Raw genomic sequence first — 20,861 nt, 5'->3', positions numbered from 1 at the left:
GGGTGTATTATTTACACCAGCTACCAGAATTTACAGTCGAGCAGCCATCAGTGAAATAAAAACTGTTTTAACTGTGTACACGAGGTCCAAACTGTTTCGACTGTGTACACGAAGTCCAAACTACTTTAACTGTGTACACAAGGTCCAAACTGTTTTAACTGTATACACGAGGTCCATCCTGTTTTAACTGTGTACACGAGGTCCAGACTGTTTTAACTATGTACACGAGGTCCAAACTGTTTCAACTGTGTACACGACGTCCAAACTGTTTTAACTGTGTACACGAGGTCCAAACTATTTTAACTCTGTACACGAAGTCCAAACTGTTTCAACTGTGTACACGAAGTCCAAACTATTTTAATTGTGTACACGAGGTCCAACCTATTTTAATAGTTTAATTAATTACTAGAGCAACATAGAAACGGAAAGAAGAAAAACAAGTTAAAACTACAAAAGACTAGATAATACCATCTTCTAAAAAAGCACAAGAATAAAAAATAGAAACGACTGGCTAATTCTCTAAGTATGCCACTTGTTAGCGAGGTAATTTGAAAGGACAAATTTACATCGTATGTTTCAAAATTGACCGATAATTTAAAAAAAAAAACAAAAAACAATAAGTGATACAAAATCAATTGGGCATCGATCTGAGATGACTGATGAGAACGCTAGAGTTTATAATAATTTTCCATGTACATCAAGGGAAGTTGTTGTCATCATGTATGTATGCGCATAACCTTTCTGACCATCCGTTCAAAATGCAGAGAATATGATCTAAACTTAAAATAGCTATTTTATATTTAAACCAGAAGGAAAATCTATCGTGATGTACAAAACAATTTCCTCGCCGCAAATGGTATTTCAAATATGAAATTTCTATATCGCCAAAGCAGGACAATTAATTCACTCCACCACATGTAAATCTCACATACTTAATCTTTTGCAGTATTTATGTACACGGAACTGGGCATCTCTGATGTTCCTTTGACTATTTCTTCAAACAGAAAAGTGCATATATATATATATATATATATATATATATATATATATATATATATATATATATATATATATATATATATATATATATGTATGTGTGTGTGTGTGTGTGTGTGTGTGTGTGTGTGTTATACAGAAATATAAATTCTAATGCAAAATTTCCTCAAACTGAACACACGACACAATTGGTATTAGTTTCGCTAAGTGGCCTTTCAAACAGGCTCCATATTCTCGAAATTATTTTCAGTTGGAGACTAAAGCTCAATTTCCAGACTCCAGAATTCAGATGCATGCAGAAATTTAAATTATTTTGCGTGCTAGTGGAAGAACGAATTTCAGGACAAATCTTGAAAGGTATCCGTCTCTGATATCATTCTGATCAAAGTTCCAGCTCAAAGAGGTTCGTACAGGCCGGTTTAAACTCACATCCTTGTTTTTCCATTTTTAATATCCCTCTAAAAGTCACATATTTCTTCCAGAGTTCTTCTGAACATTCCAAAAGTTATGTTACTGTCGATGCAAAATATGTGAACGTATGAGTCTCTACTTTCAACGCCACTTTTAGGTTGATGGGAAGGACTGCTGGAACTGTACCAATAATGGGATACAAAATGCATCATTCTTACCTTGCTCAAAGTCTGGAGCAATATTTGGATCATACTTCGATGTATTGAGAAGGTCCAGCAATATTTCACGTCTGTAATAATAATAATAATAATAATAATAATAATAAAGTAATTGTATTATCTGGGTCACCTATATTTTTATGGAATTATTAAAAGGCTCGCCTAAGCTGAACATTATTCAACTTGCTTCATAAATATAATATTGAATCATTACCCATTTGGAGCTCTGTTTATCACATAGTGTTTTTATTGTAATGGAAATAGATAGAGAGAAGAAGAAATAAGTTCGTTCCTTCTGACTCAGACTATGTCTTTTTGATTTGTTGCGCGTAAAAATAAGAGTCCCAAAATATTGTCTATTTTGATGGCAGTTTTATAACCAATAAAATTTAAAAACAGATTTTCTTTTGCACATTATAATTAAAAGAGTAATTGGTCTTTATAATGAATGGAACAATTGATTCAAGAGAACATGGTTTCTCAGCACAGAATGTGTATGGATCTTCTGTGTGGTGCCTCATAGTTTGATCCATTGAGGTTAGACGATCAATATAACAATGTTAATACCTAAGGTATGTCACTTTCAGTACTGGAAGTGGTTGGATATTTATATAAAAGGATTATTACTGGATGAAGACATTTCATATTTACTGTAATGTATTTGTGATCGAATATTTGCATTAGTTGATTTAAAACAGAAGACATTGGGAATGTCATGATTTAACTTTTGTAATTTTTATTCAAGGCCGTAACTTGTACAAAATATATTTAGTTAGTTTTGCCTACGTGAAATGAATCTGATAAAAGCTCATTATTGCATAGGATATATAAATAATTGCTTCCGTATATGTTGACAATTATTAATAACAATCTTAATAATAAGACTCAAAAGGGCCAATGACTTAATTTCACGTTGGTTGATGGAGTTTTAACGCTTCTAGAAGAATTCAGTAACTTCCTATTGGTTGGACTAGGTCATATGAATAGGAGAGTTTTTGACACACAATGAGTTGTAAGTTTCATCTGAGCAATCAGTTTCATTCCGAGTTTGGAGTGATTGACATTTCTTTTGTTCATTTTGCAAGTCTTTAGACGTGTTCATGTTGTAATTAAATATTATTTGAGAGGAAAAACATTTGTATGGACTGTTCAGGGGAAAAAGAAAGTGCTCATTGTTTGAACTATACGATTATTCTTGAACTGTTGTAATTTATTGGAAGGAATTCTGGATAAGGCAATCTTGACAACGTCCCTGGCTTTTAGGAGCAGTGTGTTTTCGGTTTTGAAATATGCAAAGAACATTTCATTCATTTAGGACTATCATAGAACTTTATAAGGATTAGTTTCGATCCACTTCATAATACTGTAAGTTCCTCTCACATTTTTCATTTATAACTGATAAGTAAATTGCTTGTTAAGTTTAACAAAACTTATGGGTTCTGCTTCCTTCTCTTACTTACTATATGACCAAAGCATCGTAACACATATAGTTTGTGTTTACTGTTGGGTTAATGTATGTTAATTTTTGAAGTAGATACCTAACACTTGCAGAGGACCAGACTGTGTTACAAGTATTGGTGATGACGTGAAACAATTAGCTGCAGAGGTATATATAATAATAATACATGTTTCGAGAAATAGCTGTAGTTGTACAATTTATAAAAGGTTATGAAGCCACTGATGAAGATTGACTGTATGACCAAGGATTTGGTACGAAATTATATCCATGAGAACATATGAATTCTTTCGAATGATTTTTCGAAACTAAACTACCACCGTATGAATCATTCTTTTAGTTGTTAGAGATTAAAATATCACTCTCGTAGGCTATGAATACGCCAAGAAAGTCCTTTATCTACTCAAAAATATAATCGTTGGATAAACTACACGACTATTGTGTTATTATAGATAACGTAATGCTAGCAAATTCATTGGAGAAATTTGCGTATGTATAAAGAGCTATGCATTAGATCCAATTTATTAGCTTTCATCTCCAGACGAAGCATATGATGCCTCTTTAAGGTTATAGAAGATATAACTAGACGTCTTAAATGACACTGATATATATTTAGCTATCAAGAATAATGTATATCTTAATTCAATATGATATGAATTTAGCTCTTACGAATAATGTAACAGGGGAATATCGATGATGCTTAACAGATACGCGGTAGCAAATAATGACTGAATCATTGAAACAATTGGAATAATCAAATGTGACAAGCAACATGATAAATCAAAACCAAACTCTTTTATTAACGTGTTTGTGATATTAATAACCTGTTTGGATGAGCGATATCTCATCCTCATATAACTTTACTTTCTGGTTTCATAGATAAGCAGCAAAAACATGCTCTTCAGCAGAACGCTTTAAAGATAAGAATGATTTAAATGTTTTTAATCGAGGATGATTTTCAAATTCAAAAAGCGAACTACGCGACATCTTTAACGATCATCTTTAATGATCATCCGCACGCACCTAATTTACAAATGCCTTTTGATTTAGATGCATTTCAACACAAACTAATTTAATTTCTCTCAGGAAGCTTGGCTGTATAAATATGATGACTTAAACGCTAATCTTTCAACGAAAGTAACACACGATTTTTGTACAAAAAATCATAATATCCCAAACATTTGTTTTTCAAACTGATGGTTAATTGTGAGATTTTAAAACAAGTATCTAACCAATGGAGAAAGAGTAATTTATCTAGCATCTGCTAAAGAGATGTCCAATATGAATGCCATTAAGCCTTGCTGTAAAGATAGGAATAAAACAGATTAGAACATAGATCTATCTGAGATGAATAAGCTAAGTGTTGCTGCTGAAACGCCAAGGGATTGTGGGTTTGTCAAATTAGAACTTCAAAAGGTTTCTAGTGTATATGTTCTATTAAACAGTTTTAAAAGTAAAAATAAAATAACGCTTTATTTTTTATCTCAGAGAGAACTTTTAGAATTATTTGTAAGCTTAAATTTATCGTTTGGTAGGTTGCAAGCAACATAACGACTTATGTATGAATCTGAATGTATCTACAGATCTAATATTTCTGGCTAATATTCTATTGTATCAAAATCATCAATATATTGATCAACGAGACATGTTTGCTAACTTACAGATTTTGATGAATCACTATACAACGTGTAGTTCACGGTGTGGATCTCTAAGTTGTTGTTGTTGTCAGGTTTAATGCCATTTTTCAGCACACGATAGGCTATACATGGGGCGAGTATTAATGATGGAGGAAGAACCCGGGAAAACCCCGGGAAGAACCACCGACCCAGGAGAAGCTAATGGCACACATACCCACATTGGCCGAATCCTAGACTCGAACCCACGCAGACTGAGGTGAGATGGCGGTGATCTGTAATTGAGACCGCTTTTAGACCACTCGGCCACTCTGGGCCCGATCTCTAAGCATTTGTTATTTAATACATACATGTGAGTAACATCCAAATAAATTATGTACTTATATTGGCAAATTTTGTATTCTTTTCTCTATTGTATGGAACTCCTAAGATACTGTCTAAGATTTCTTATTTACTTTATTCCTCTGTATAGGTTTCGTTAGTACTATTAACTATACTATACAATATAGACACAAAACCAGATGGTATATTTAAACCATTAGTTGTTGTGGTATCCTTAATAATAATTGCTTTTTAGTCTGCATTGAACACAAACGTAGGTTTTAGTTTTATTTTCATTCTAACATGATTAACATGTTCCTACTGGCATGGGTTGACTTTTAGTACAAAATTATCTATGTTCCGGCAATTTGTCTTGTGTTGGTAGTACCTGTGTGATTTGTGTGTGTGTGTGTGTGTGTGTGTGTGTGTGTGTGTGTGATTTGGATTTTTAACATAGCTTTAACAATTTGTCAGTCATATTGCTACGATGTCTGCAGTGTGGCAATTTATAGTTATATCTAGCACTGGGGCATCGTGCCGCAGACATGTAGCATGATGTCCCACCCAGTCACATTACCCTGACACCTAGCCGACCAGTCCTAACACTAACTGCTTAATGCCGAGCGCTAAGCGAGGCAGCTGTTACTACCATTTTTATAAGTCTTTTAAATGACTCGTCTCACGACCTCCCGCGTCCGAGACGGACGCTCTATCCACTAGGCCACCGGGGTGGTTAGTACCTAACTCCTAACCAAATCAGTCACCTCAGAAACACAGCACTGCAGATTTACTGCCGAAAGGTCTCTAAGACAGTGATAGAGGAGGAAAATTCATACGTGACTAACAAAAATGTTGTTCTATATATACAAAAAGTGACCAAACTAAACAACCAACGGAAAACAAAATAGTAATCGAATGAAATACCTGCATTTTGTCAACAAGAGGTTTGAGAAGAAAAGTTCGGAATTAAAGGAAACTATTGGTGATTTGATGAACTTTGTAGTTACAAAATAAATGAAGAGAAAAAGAGAAACATGAAGTTCGAGGCAGTTGGAACATTTAAAAGTATATGGACTAGACTAATAAGGAAGACTGCTATAGGAAGAAACTCAACCGAAGAATCGAATGAAAATTCGTGACGATTTTAAGATTGGTGCTAAGATTTTAAGATTATTCCAGTGAAAAGGTGCCATCCGCTCAATAGAGATTCCTCATCAATGGTTAGCATTAGTAAAACAAAGAAGGGAAACCAATGAGTCTAGAAAGATATAGACACCGCAGAAAAGAAGTAAAGGACACAAAAGGAATATATCCAAGTGAAAATCGGCCTTGCTGCAAATTGTCTGGAGAAAGTTAGGAACACTCGATAAAATCTAAAAGCCTTTTCAATGGAATGCCTGATACAGACCAAGATAATACTGACTATGCTGCCGACTATGTATCCCACCCCGAGTAGATGAAGCATATATACAAGGGAACCCTATTAACATGGATAAGTTCTTATATAGCTTCTAGCCTCAAGTTAGCATACTTAATAGAAGGTCTGGAATGGACAGAATATAATGGATTATATGCATGTTACGGTCGTAATTAAGCTAGTTATATTATTTACTAGTAGACTGTAATTGTTAGAGGTAAGAAAACAATATGATGTCTTTGAGAGGTTAGAATCAATACATATTCCATTACATCTTACTCAAAATCTTAATGTCAGGTGCAGCTGATAGGATGAAAGTACGTAGAGGGATATTAAGTCAGAACAATTCTAATTTACATCGTCCTGTGAGCATGAAACCCGTTGTCTAATGTTTCTTCCATTATGATCAATATTTTGAAACGATTGATATTAGAAGTTTTGATATAGCAGTAGACTCTTTAGTAAAAAATTATTAAATCAAAACGCAGAGAGACCTTGTATGCTAAAATTGGTAAAGAATCCCATTTTCAAAGATCGGTATCATTACATCAACTGGAATGGTTTGGTAATGAATGTGAAAATGCTGAAAGAATACCAGTGAAAGCCGTAAAAGCTCTAGGCATACTATATTTGCTCACAAATTTATCACAGCTTTTATTTTTTTAAAAGTTACAGGAAGTTAATCGTAGAAAAGAGAGGTGTTAACGGAATTATGTATCATCTTTTGAATTTGTACTATAATTTTTATTTAAGTGGTTTGAGATAATGAAGTTAATTTTATATCCTTTGATTCAAGGATTAGTGTTATTGAAAAGCACATCAACACTTCATCGCAAAAGTTCCTTTCATGACAAGTTCGACCTAAAGTGAAATCATCAACTTATCAAGACAAGAATGGCATGCTAGAATTGAACGTTGGCCACGTAAACAAGCGTGAAAATTCAAGACTATCACGCACTAGATTTGGATTTCAATTAGAACTGAAGGTCAAACCATTACTATTTTGTTTACGACTGTTTGAGTTATGATGCAATAACAAGATTTCATTGTTCCATAAACTCTGTTGAATTAGATTTGTTTATTTGAAACGTAATACGATATTAGAAAATGAAGATACACACGTCATGTTTAATGTTTTAGTTATACACAGCGTTGGTATGAGTCAGAGACGAATGTTATTTACATGTTGTTGGCTATAGCAGAGTGAATAATCTTTTATTAAAAACAGTCAGTACTTTGAGGATTAAGTGATTATGATCAAGGACTTGAATATTTAATTTATTTACTTATTCACTTTTTGGGATTTTGTTTTACTGAAATAAATTTTTATTTTGGAAAATTTAAACACCTCGTGCGATTATTTTGTCGTAGTATGTAAGTTTAAACCCCCGATGCAACAAATGTCAATAAGAATTACACTACAAAAATGGCTTGTGTCTGCCTTTAAAAATAGAGATTATGTATCATTTTCTAATTATCTTAGAACAAAGTCATGGCAGGACCCACAACAGATTTCCAAGCTAAGATGGTTTGATCATTTTCAGGTTGTGTTTCATCCTCCTAGCTCTTACACATTTGATACATCGTTTGATACATCGTTTGATGCATCGTTTGATACATCGTTTGATGCATCGTTTGATATATCGTTTGATGCATCGTTTGATACATCGTTTGATACATCGTTTGATGTTCTAGATGCATATATTGCTGTAGAAGAGATAAGAAAAGCAACAACTGGTATTAAAACAGGGAAAGTTTAAGGATGTGCTAGTTTAAATTGTGAAATTAAAAGACTGAAAATTACACTGAACCATTACTACAATTTGTTTAACACAGTTCTTAATGTTTCACACTTTCCAAATGCTGATGTATATCTACAACTCTCCCACGTCTTAAAAGGATAAAACAAAAGACCCAAATACTTAGATAAAATAAAGCTGGTACCAATTATAAGCAATGTTCTTACTAATATTCTGAATATAAGGCTTGCACCACGGGTGGAAGACAACTGCATACAAGGTGTTGAACAAAGGGACTTAGAAGCGATGACAGAATAGTAGATACCATGTATGTTCTGAATATACTTTTTGGAAATATCAGAGATATAAAGGGGAAATAGTATAGTGCATTTATAGACCTTGATAAAGCCTTTGTTATAAAATATAGCAAGGCGCTATGATTATGCTATAAGCTGAATGTCAAAACTATTAAAATTAATATAGGCAAAGTCAGACCTTGTGTAAGAACTTCGAGTAAACTAAGAGTTACATTTAAATTTCCAGTACATGTCGGGCAAGAATACATCTTGTCACCACTGATTTTGTCACTTTTTCTAAATGACATACAGAGCAACATTTCGGATATTAACAGTGGTATTGATATATAAAATGCGTTGAGTCTTTTTCTTGTACATTATGCAGATGATCCTGTATTACTGGCCGATACAATACAAATGTTTATTAGACAGACCTATCCTGTATTACTGGCCGATACAATACAAATGTTTATTAGACAGACCTATCCTGTACTGTGACATAAGGAAACTAAAGCTAAGTCTTAAACTGAGATAGTGGTGTCCCAAAAGGAGGTGGGGTATGTATGAGGACAAGAAAATTTGGTTAGTTCTTATTATAAGCACTATGGGGTTGGCTACTCATCGAAGGGAATTTGAAACAATTTTTTATTAAAAGATCATCAGAACAACCATCAAGGACAGTGCGTGCTCTGAAAATTAGAGTGATTAAATTTGGAAAAAAATTTGTAAATAGGTTATTATAAAGTTAGTGACGCTATAATTTTGAACATTTTGTCTCATTCTTGTGAAGTTGCATGAAAAGTTTTGTAAATGTGTCTTACAGTTAGGCAAATCCTAACTGTTTTCTGCGTGGAGAATTACGCTGTAATTCTCTTAAATTTGTATATATGACAAAACCAGTCAAATATTATTTGAAATTCTTGCAATGTCAGTTAATCGATTGCCAAACTTGTCTCATAAAATTAAGTTGTAGTCCATCTTGGCTTGAGCGAATAAGTAGAAGCTCTTCAATTTGGGTTCATTATGTTAAGAAATTTTTACTGAGTTATGGTTTTGGTGACGGGTGGTATAACCAAGGAGTGCTGAACAAGGAGACTTATAAAGGCATACTAGAGAATATAGTTCATGCTACAGAGACATAAAATTGGCATGAAGAGGTGAATAGCATAGACTAATTTTGGAGTACATGGGCCATTAAAGACAGGTGTATCCGTTGAAGATGATTTGCTCTGCTTCGACAAGTATATATACAAGGATGATTTACTGTAAATTCACTGGCGGGTTACATGAAGTCAAGGACGAATTCACGATGCATTCAGGAACCGAAATATTAAGCTTGGCTCTGTTCACACTGTGATATGAACATTGCGGAAGAAAGGATAGCATTTTTTTTTTGCTGTTGTCCAAGATGTACAGAATTAAGTGAGGGAAAGTTACGTAGAGTCAGTGCAACGAGATAGTCCCAATGACTCTCAGCAACATTCCCTCGCTTCATTCAGTAGCAGTAAACCCACTGTGTTTCGCCTGTATGGGGAAATGGGTGGATCCGGGCCAACATAGGCAATGATGCAGTGTTATGTTTAAAGGACTTGATCGTTGAATCGAGCAAAATTGATCGTACGTTGAGTAAAACGCCCAATGACCTGCGCATAATGAAGATTACTTTTGTATGCATACATTGATCGTGAAAAGAAGGATTGTTTAGTTACTGAATACATACTGATGTCACACTGATGTCATTTTAATTTACAAGTGAGGAAGAGAGATGACTCCTACCTCGATGAGTCCTGAGCTGTTGTAAGGATAAAGATGTTCAGATAGATGACAAGCATGGCACACAGGTCGAAACTTGGTACAGTCTGGACGAACTTCCCCATGGTTTGAACTCAAGACTTAAGCTCCACTAGCCAGTGACTGGAATACAGAAACAGGTGTGACAAATCGCCTCACATACAGTTATATAGTTTTGATCACGAATATTCTACTTTCCAAGAGACGATCAATATGTCGAAATTAATGTAGTTAAGAGCGCTAATGTGTGTGTGTGTGTGTGTGTGTGTGTGTGTGTGTGTGTGTGTATGCGTGCGTGCGTGTGGGTGTAAATACTTTCCATCAAATTATTACATGCGTCGGCATTAATAAATATGTCTCAGCATCACTTAGTGAAAAATATATTATATACTCTGTCGGAACAAATCGGAACATATTCCTCTCGTTTATACGGTAGTCGTGCAGCTTCTAGCATGGCGCCAGCACATAGGTGTAAGGGGCATGGAGGTCCCCCCCCCCCCCTTCGACCACCCAAATTTCACTTCCGAACATGTTTTGGCCTACATCCGTGAAACGTAATAGCTAATTACATGTTTGTGCACCCCATCCCCTGACTTCGACTCTTTGAAAAGACACGGAGGTAATCGTATTGATACTTCCCAAAATTATTACGTTTCGATGGATGTGCGAAGAATAGATTATTGTACAGTGATAGATCTTAAAAGTAACACTCGACTACGCTTCAAAGAGGAATGAAATACCTGTACTTGAATTTTAAATGTAAATGTTTCAGCTTTGCAATAATAAAAAAAAAGAAATCATTCGGATTCAGTAGCCTGTAACTAGTGAATACGTTCCTATTAGTGATGACACGTCATGGAGTCGTTGTGGACAGTTCAAAATGAACACTATTTACTTCCGATGTCATGAGACGGGAAAGGTTGAGGATGTTCCAACTTGGCTGATAATCGCATACAAGTTTCTGCTTGTAAAATGTATTGTGTTGAATATTAACCAATCAAAATTAAAGAAAACTAACACTGAGCTGATAAAGAGTCTTAGTCAGTTTCATCATGTCGTTCGAAAGTTGAAAATAAATGCGACTTAATAGCAAACTCTAATTAATATAAATTAGAGTGTGTTTATGCAGATGCTTAAAAGTAGTTATCTTTGTATGAAAACGCGTACATGTCAAATTCTTTTAATTATCGATCGCGTTAAATATTTACCATACAATTTAGATCTAATATTACATATTAACAAACTGATTGTAGTTGTTAATTAAGAGCTGTTTAATTCAAATTATTATTTTATTTTATAAAAAGACTATGATTGGAACATATCTATCCGCAGCTGACATTACAGTTTATTTATTTGGCTGCTTTATTCAAGTTTGTTTTTCTTATGAAGCTCAGCAATTCTTAAATTCTTTTGATTCTACGTTTACGAGAGAGAGAGAGAGAGAGAGAGAGAGAGAGAGATTTTCAAGACTATGTTAAAGCTGCTATATTGATGGATGATGTTTAAAATCAGCTTCAGACGAAAATCAAACTTTACTGTAGCAGCCAAATTTAAAAAAAAACTATAATTTTATGTTACCACGGAACGTCATAGCTGTTTTAAGTGGTCCGTCTTAAGTGGTCCTTTGGAAGCACATGTGATTTAGACTGCATTATATGACGTACATTCCTTATGTCGTGTATTTGCTAGTATATGACATGCATTGCTTATTATAAGAGATGTACGTTGTAATATATAAACTGCATTTGTTATTATATACTGTGCATGTTTTATTATATGATGTACACTTTTAAATGTGCAATATACTGTTGTTACTATATGATCTGCATTTTGTATTGTATGATGTACTGTAGTTATTAACGATGTGCTTTACGTATTATATGCTGTGACTTTCTATATGCTGTTTATTTTCTTATATGCGGTACATTTATTACCGTTTAATATGTATTTCTTGCAACATGATGTAGTAAAATAAAATTGTACAAATTTCATTTTTTATGTGGAGGTTTCATTATATCACTACATGATTAGCAAACTCTTTATGGTGAAGATCGAACTGATAACAACAGCAGGTGTGTGTATTTACTGATGTAGTGGTTATAAATAAACATGCTTTTCAATCGGACCAAATATATTTGTCCTAGTGGTTGAATTACATATAGCATAATAATTCTTTAGGTCTGCAAGTCCATTGCTAGTTTACTTATAGACAGGGACGTATCTACCCCGCCTCCCCCCACCCCCACTATGCCAATGCCAAAAATGGGTAATTCTCGTGTAATTCTCGTGTAGGTACAAAGTTTGAAGTTAGGCTGCTGCTAGTAAGCCCTCTAAGAGGATGTCATCAGCATCCATTTTAGTAAGAAATGCACAGAAATGTGAGCTTTCGCAAGAATTTTCAGGGGAAAAAGGGAAAAGCCATAGTCCAGGTGGTGGAGGTGGCAATCCAAAATCAAAGAAATGTGTGTTTATGCAAGATGAACGTATCTTAGATATTCAGGTCGCGTTCTTCTTATTTGATGAAACATTTTGTATAATTGTCTACTCCAGACTCACGTTTGATGACATGGGTAATTGGATTTTATCTCTCCAAAGGATGAGTAATACATTAATGGCTGGATATTGATGTTTTTTTTTTCTTCTCTCAAGTATTTTATGCTTTCAATATTTTGGCGTTCTATTCCAAGCGTAGGTTGCAAATGAAACGATTTTGTTTGATTCCGAAGATTAACTTCAAGATCTGTTCAATTAATTCCTAACGGCAAGAAGTATGTATAATGAACTTGAAATGCTGTATACAGTACAGTAGGTTCCAAACTATTTTGCAGTTTTAAGTGCGAGGAACATACAGCACAATTGTAAATTGCACAGACAATTCTTATTGCTTTAAAATCCATGCAGAAATGGATTTCTGCTAACCTCGACTGGCAAACTGTCAAAATCTAACAAATTGCTGAAATTGATTTCAGCTAAAATGTATCCAACACGACATTTTCAGCAACGTAACCAGGATCTTAAACCTCAGTGGATAGAAATTTGTCTGCATTGACGGCACGTTGGCAGTATCAGTCATTCAAGATTTGACATTTTCGACAGTTGGAATGTGAATCGTATCAATAGACATATCAATGAGTCATCGACAGCAAGTTCGGTTCGTCCTATTTATGTATATTCTTTTGTAGATTAAAAGTATTTGTTTGAATTGTCAAACGCCCTGTCTTATCTTTACAAACATACATGTGCCCCCAATATATATAGCGATGATGTCATCTGAGAGGGTCTATACTCCATAGCAAGTGGTTTGTATGACTGGCCAAGCCAAAAACATCGCGGGTGACAGGTGGGTGATAAACACATAGAATGGTCTGGGGGACAAGACCCACGCTATGGCACATGGGGCGAAGCCCGCGAAAGCTCTTGCTTTTAGTCGCTTCCAGTTCCTAACTTCAACGATCTAACTGTAAAGAAAACTTACTCCAGGAAACCTTTTATTTGAATCGCGCTCATATTATGGAGGTAGAGCACTTTGTGAGATTTATGTAACCTCAGCTAGTACAACACCATGCTGTATGTCATTCAATGACAGGGGCAACATATATTTGGCCGGATTATAAATTATTTCCATCATAAATGGTACACGAGTTAATTATCCCTACTGGGGAAGTTTTCAATTTGATATTCGTTATAAGGAACATGCACATCGTGTAATGAACAATGTACAGATAAAATAAAACATCCACATCAAATAATGAAGTTTGCACAACATAGTTTTTATTTTACAACATATTGTAAGAAATGCACATCAAAAATATTAATCACTGTACAACATTTAACAATGCAGAGCATATAATTGCATCAGCAATTCACACCATTCAAAGTGCACATCATATAATAAAACATAACACAACATATAATAATAAATGTGCATCACATGATAAGACACATCATATAATAATGCACATCATAAAATAAACAAATGTCCATCATATAATAAAACATTCACAATAACAAAATATGTATCATACATTAATAAATGCACAACATACAAAAGGGAATTCATATCATACACTATAGTTTCAATAGCGTATATTTAAAACAAACCAGTTAAGATTATCTCTAGCGTTTCGTAGTAAATACGATTGCTGTATAGCCCAGTACATGGTGCCGAACAGAGGTTTCAGGTATGCACCCTTTATTTGTCAAACTGAAATACCATTTTATATATATATATATATATATATATATATATATATATATATATATATATATATATATATATATATATATATATATATATATATGTGTGTGTGTGTGTGTGTGTGTTATAGGTTTGGACACTTGTAATTCCAGCTAATAAAACAACAAAACAACTAAATAAATGTGCGCTAAGCTACGTACAATGTGATAGGCAAAATATATATTTACTATACTCTTACTCCCACCAAATAAACATTACATATGCGTGATGTTAAAGTTATTATATTTTTTACTAAATCAATATAATTTTTATGTCTCACGTGCGCACTAATATAAACAGCAGGATTAACTTGTACTATAATGTTGTTTTATTAATTTCCTTCCACAGACATACACCGTATTTAGCAGTGAAATTTTAAAATCATATTTCCAAATTAATCTAACGGCATCATCATCGACGATAATATTAATCAGTTATGCATTATTCAATAAAAATGTTTTTCTTGCTTGTCTTATCGTTTTTCTGTGCGATGAAATTATATATATATATATATATATATATATATATATATATATATATATATATATATATATATATATATACAATAAGGCATATGTTTATGCAAGTAAAGCAATAATCCAAAGAAAGACTCTTTCACCCCCTCCTTGATATTTTAACATTCTATTTTGGTCAGTTATATTAAATCTGTCTGGAAGCACGATATATATGGATATAATATTTTGTTTCTTAAATATATTGCTGACTTCAAATCATTTCTGGTTCAGTGCATCAGGTAATCGTCCAGATATATACACTGAGATTTAACAGAATAAAAATACTTACCGCAAGAGAAAATTTCATGTCTTAATCCCAGGCAACATCAGCAAACCAAACTAGTCATTCGGCTGATGGAATCTGCAGTGTTAATGTCGGCAAGTAAAACAGTTGTTATAAGTACGACTGCATAACTACATTACTGTCAGTAGCTCCTCAGAAACATTCTTCTGTAGAGAACAGGTGAACATATAAGGCACACGCGTGTGTGTGCTGGTATTGTGTGTGAGATTGGAGTTTTTGTCTTGATCAATAGGCTGCATATTGAGAATATGTTCCTCAAGATCGTTGTAGTCAACGAGTCACTCGTGTAGTTCCGTAAGATCTGTCATATGCGAAGATCTCACAGACGTCTACAGTGTGGCAGTATATAGTGATGACCAGCACTGGGGCATCATGCAGCAGACAAGTAGCACGTTGTCCAACCCAGTCACATTATCCTCACACCAGGATGAACAGTCCTAACACTAACACCTTAATGCAACTGATAGTACCGTTTTTATAAGTTTGTGATATGACTCGGCTGGGGTTAGAGCGCGTGACCTCCCGGCAGCTACTCTAACCACTTAAGTCACGGGGGGGGGGGAGGTTTCTGTCTTACAAAAATATATGCTGAGTTCCGAAATGACAATTCTTCAATTTCTATAATAGTTTAATGCAAAAGCACCATAAAATAGATTGAGGAATTATTTTTATTTATATATTTTATTTTGTTAATTGGGCGGAAATACATCTTTCTTAAATTACTCGAATCTTCCGTTAACTTATGTCATATTACGGAACAATATTTAAAAAATACTTTCAAAACAGTTTTAAACGTGCAATCGCTAAACTATGCTGAAAGGTGGAACACAAATCCTAAAAATTTGCATTTTGCACAAGGTACGACCGTACGTTATTAAGTTACGCATTGAAAAATATAAAAAAGACAAACGAAAAACCTGGTTGGGTTTTTCTTATATATATTTTTTATAGCTCTTATTGTACTTTCAAAGTGGAACTTGTTCAGAGAATAATCAGAATTTAGGACGACCTGAAGTTTGAGACTTGTTCATAACATGTAATTGCTAAAGTTGGGACTACCACATCATTTTGAACTGTGTATAGCAAATGATAGACAACTGTGTTTTTGCGTGTTTCTATAAAAAGCGACAACTGGTGATTTTCGAAAGTTCGTAATTTTTTACATCATCAGAGAATGGCCGTAAAATTGTGGAAGTTGTTATAGCAATATAATTCAGGTAGTTACATGGCATAACTTGTTGAAGTTAAGATACAAACTTGGCATCACAGTCTATTTTTATAAAACCACGAATGGAAGAAATTAGCGGTTTCATTTCGTTAGTCATTAAAAAATAGCTATTTCATCCTGACGTAATGTCTGTATTGTCTGAAACATCCGCATAGCTTCGTTTACTTCCATGTAATATTACATCTTTTTACCCAGAATATCTTCCCCAATCTATTTTACGGTTAGTTTTTCACTATTTTAACTTAATTAAATTGATTTAGCAAAAAACGAAAAGGAAGAAGCTAATGGATTTTCTGGAATTAATCAAAGAAATGCATGCCATTGTTCTGATTTCGTTCTCTTAATTAATTGCTCACCGAAGGCGTCGAATAACAAATTTCTTCTTTTTAAAACAGAAAATGCATGACATTTAGAAAGTAAACTATATCAATCATATTTACGTCTAATGAGTTGTGAGGAATTGAATTTCAGATTCTTCGGCAGTGCACAAGTTTCAGAGATGATTGTCAAGCGGTCGCATATAGCAAAAGTAAAATAAAAAGCGTACTTCAAGAAACATTAACGGTTACATTTTTGCACGGATTGTAACAGGTAGATAGATGGATCGATTGATGGATGGGGATGGATAGATATTTAGATAGATAAATATGTAGATAGAATAACAGTTGAAATATTTTGACGGATACATACTACGGTATCAAGATCCATTCATCAAGATTCCAGATAATGCGAGAAAGAGCTTCCACTCCACTAGTGGCTTTTCGCTTACCCAGTTAGCAGTACTGCAAGGATACTGTGGTCCTTGCCAATTAAATGCGATTGACATTCAAACAGAATCCCTAACGAAGCTAGCGATGCCTGACTTAATGAATAATTTAAAATATAATAAATCTATGTATCTTATTATCACATTCCAAGCGGAACAGCTATGTAAATAAGTACATTTGAAAATGATGCAAATGGTAATTGGACCACAATAGAATACAAAACTAGCTTTCTATAATGGATAAATAAACTTTAGACATTATTTTTGTAAGACCAATGCAAGCAACTTATGAAAATTCCCAAACCTGACACTGTCGGGACTAATAACTTTATCCGTTTTATATTGGCGTCTAGTCTGAAGAGGCAACATGATTAGAAACTTCCGGTATAGTATTCATAAGAACATGATTTGTCCCCGATTTAGACTAATAGCTTCCCTCTCATGTCTCGTCCCGTGCTGGTGTAGAGGTAACAAGGGGCGATTACATAGAATAAATGCCTAAATGCCTAAACATACCAGTCAAAACAGAATACCATTCGCAAATTCCAGGTTAGATCTTTCGAACCAACCTCGAATGTATGCCGAGAACTGCATTCGGATCTCTTCTTTTCTGTGCGAAACAAAGAAGTTGCAAAAGTTTAGAACTTTTTATTCGTTCGTAAAGTCTGGAGAAATCCAATGTTCGATCCAACCCTAGAAACAGCGCAGGTAGTCTGAGTAAACTGCGGTTTCCTTAATTCCTGAGAAATGTTCTGGCGAACAAAATGTACGATATTAGTGCGCCAACATGTTCTTGAGACATATTTGTATCTTGTTGAAATAGCACAAGACGTTCCGATTGAAGAGACTTTAAGCCTATATACCTGATTATACAATAGAAAATTCCTCTACAAATACACAACAAAGGCAAAATGGTACAAATTATTGTTACAAAAAAACAATTAAATTTCTTTATGACAGACGACATCTCAGAAAGCATTCATGGCTTTGTATACGCGTGCATGTGTGTTTTATGGTTAATACTTTTACAACAGTTAATACCAATAGTCCCTGTATGAGTGTGGTTTGGATATGTGATGTGCGATATGGTTAATACCATGATACTAGTTAATATTAATGTAGTCCCTGCATGCATGTATACTTTTACACCATTTAATACGGATGTAGACCCTTTACGCGTACGTGTTGCAGTTTTGTGCTATGTTAAAATAACTGCGATTTTTGTACGAAACAAATTCCATGCTTGATTAGAACCACTGATAGTTAAGTATATTAGTTCTCGAATTTCGACTGCCTAAATTCATTGATTTGTTTAAGGCCAGTAAGCATTTGCCTTGTCTCCGGAGATGATGAACCTGACAACGGTCGTTTCACATGGACATGAGGGCACAGATGTCACGCGCCAACGTTATTTAATGTGACATAACGTCATGTGATAATTACTGATTATGTCAAGTAATGTTAACTGACGTACTAAATCTAGTATTGCCTTCTCATTGGGAACTGTGCTCCTACAGTGTTGACTTGTGGAGTATAGTGTACTACACCCCTTCGGCTCGGGAACTGTACCCAAGCTAATGGAGAGCAGTACCTAGGGCGAAGGCAATAATATAATTGTGCTTTGCTACTTCTGTCCAAGGAATTCGAAGGTCTGCCTACTTTATGAAACTTTTGCGTCATTATTAAATTACATCTAACAGATCATAACTCCATACGTCCATCTACTATCCATGTCACTGTGATGACATGAAACTGGAATAAAAATGGAACAATGCGGACGCAACGTATTTATAACACCTTGTGATTACGTTATTTTTTATTGACGGTGAAGTTGGAAATTTAAAGCTTGGAAATCATAAGGGATTTTCACTGCCAAATCTTTCTTTAGAGGTATTGATATATTCATTGCTTTTTTTATATTGTACTACCGTTCATTAGTAATAGCATGCATCAAAAAGGAGAAATGAGAAATATGGTTGGTACCAACGAAAGCTTGGAAATCATATGCAAGTGGTAACACCCATTCAATTAAAACGAATGATAGAACATTACCAATTAATATATTTAACGTTGAATCGTATCATATCTATTATAAGACAATACAAGACTGACGAATAACATCGACTTAAGTTGCTCTAATTTACTGACTTGTGATTCTTTAGATATCTCAACACATCGTACAGTATTTTTCAAGCTATGATACAACACTTGAGCTGAAACAAAAAATGTGCTATAATGAATTCCACAACCATTTGCACTGTGTCATTATAAAACGATATATGTTTTATAAGCAGCACACTGGTGAATGCTAATTGTTTCTATGCATATGTTAATATCTCAGACAAACATTGATTTTGCCCCTATTCTAATTGAAACGTTTTCTAAGAGGGCTCTGAAAGAGTTAAAACAAACTGCTATATTAATTTTCGATACAACAAAGGCTAGGAAAAACGATTATCTTTTTAATACGTAAATCCAAATCATATTAAGTCGTGGAAACAACGCAGGCGTTGATGCATTATAGTTTTGTTGCAACCATTATAAAACAACCATTCATTTGGAAATATGACAGAAATAGATCATATAATATATTCATATTGCATACAAAATCAATTTGCGTCCAGTCGTGTCTTCATGTCGATTAGTCCCTTTGCCCGCGAACCTAAAGGAAACCCATAGAAGATACAACCCACAGTAAATACAATATCACTAGATTTTTGTCCTTAAATTGTAACAGTGTGCTTGTAACGGGCGTAGCTTTTAGTAGCGACATAGATTTATACAAAATAACCAAGCATAAAAACCAACGCTTTCCTTTCCTTGTTCTTGTTTTCCCCCATTACCATCTCTTGAGCTGCTTTCTATTATACCTTTCAGTTTATGTTTGCTTGTAATCTTCCAATATGCTACGAATTAGTTTCTACTCGCCATGTGATTATGTTTTGTACAATACAAAGGAACTTGTAAATCCTTTAAAACTTGTTTCCTATTGTTTAGTAAACATACTCGTTTTATTAGAATTTTACATAATTAAACTAAATTAGATTGTTATGTTTGGTGTTCAACGGCACATCAACTTGTCACTTTTGCTACGTTTTGAAACTGCTTTTGAGCTTTTCCTAAACTGGACATATTGTCCTAAACTGGATATATTGTCCGCATGTATAGCCTATCATGTACTGAAATATGTTGTTAAACCAACATCTCCTTGTTACTTTTCATTAATTAGTACTGCATGTAAATTCTTTGTCGCAATTCATCAAGTACAACAGATCCTCGTCTACTTTGTGTTAAGTTGTGATCATTTCAGTAATAGTTCATGCATACAACAGAGCCTATTGCATGAATGGTGTTAGGACATATTTACTATTTAGAGTTACACCTTTCAGCAAGATTACAAGAGGAATTACAATTATATGAGAGGCAACCTCAAATGAAACTGAGGTTGCCTCATAGATTTAAGGATAGCCACTTACAATAAAAGGGGGCCCCGAGTGGCCGAGTGGTCTAAAGTGCTCCCCGTTACAGATCA

The 20,861-nt window shown here is 34.3% G+C and overlaps 1 protein-coding gene across 2 annotated transcripts in view; it reads right to left on the bottom strand.

Annotated features, from left to right (window-relative positions):
- The window catches only part of LOC149796881 (glycine receptor subunit alpha-2-like), a 92,770-nt gene that overhangs the window by 41,032 nt on the left and 30,877 nt on the right, over window positions 1–20,861 (bottom strand). The window contains exons 1-3 of one of the 2 annotated variants that reach the window (XM_089961533.1): window positions 15,321–15,716; window positions 10,265–10,402; window positions 1,626–1,696 (exon numbers count right to left, since the gene is read on the bottom strand). In XM_089961533.1, the coding sequence (XP_089817659.1) occupies window positions 1,626–1,696; window positions 10,265–10,365 (172 nt within the window). In that variant the 5' untranslated portion in view covers window positions 10,366–10,402; window positions 15,321–15,716. Of the gene's footprint in view, window positions 1–1,625; window positions 1,697–10,264; window positions 10,403–15,320; window positions 15,717–20,861 lie in introns of those variants that run through there. The other variant, XM_089961534.1, reaches the window with a different exon arrangement.

The sequence above is a fragment of the Sinohyriopsis cumingii genome, chromosome 6, assembly GCF_028554795.1.
Source record: "Sinohyriopsis cumingii isolate HCF-2022 chromosome 6, ASM2855479v2, whole genome shotgun sequence".
NCBI lineage: Eukaryota > Metazoa > Mollusca > Bivalvia > Unionida > Unionidae > Sinohyriopsis > Sinohyriopsis cumingii.
This window is presented reverse-complemented; position numbering and strand designations above follow the sequence as displayed.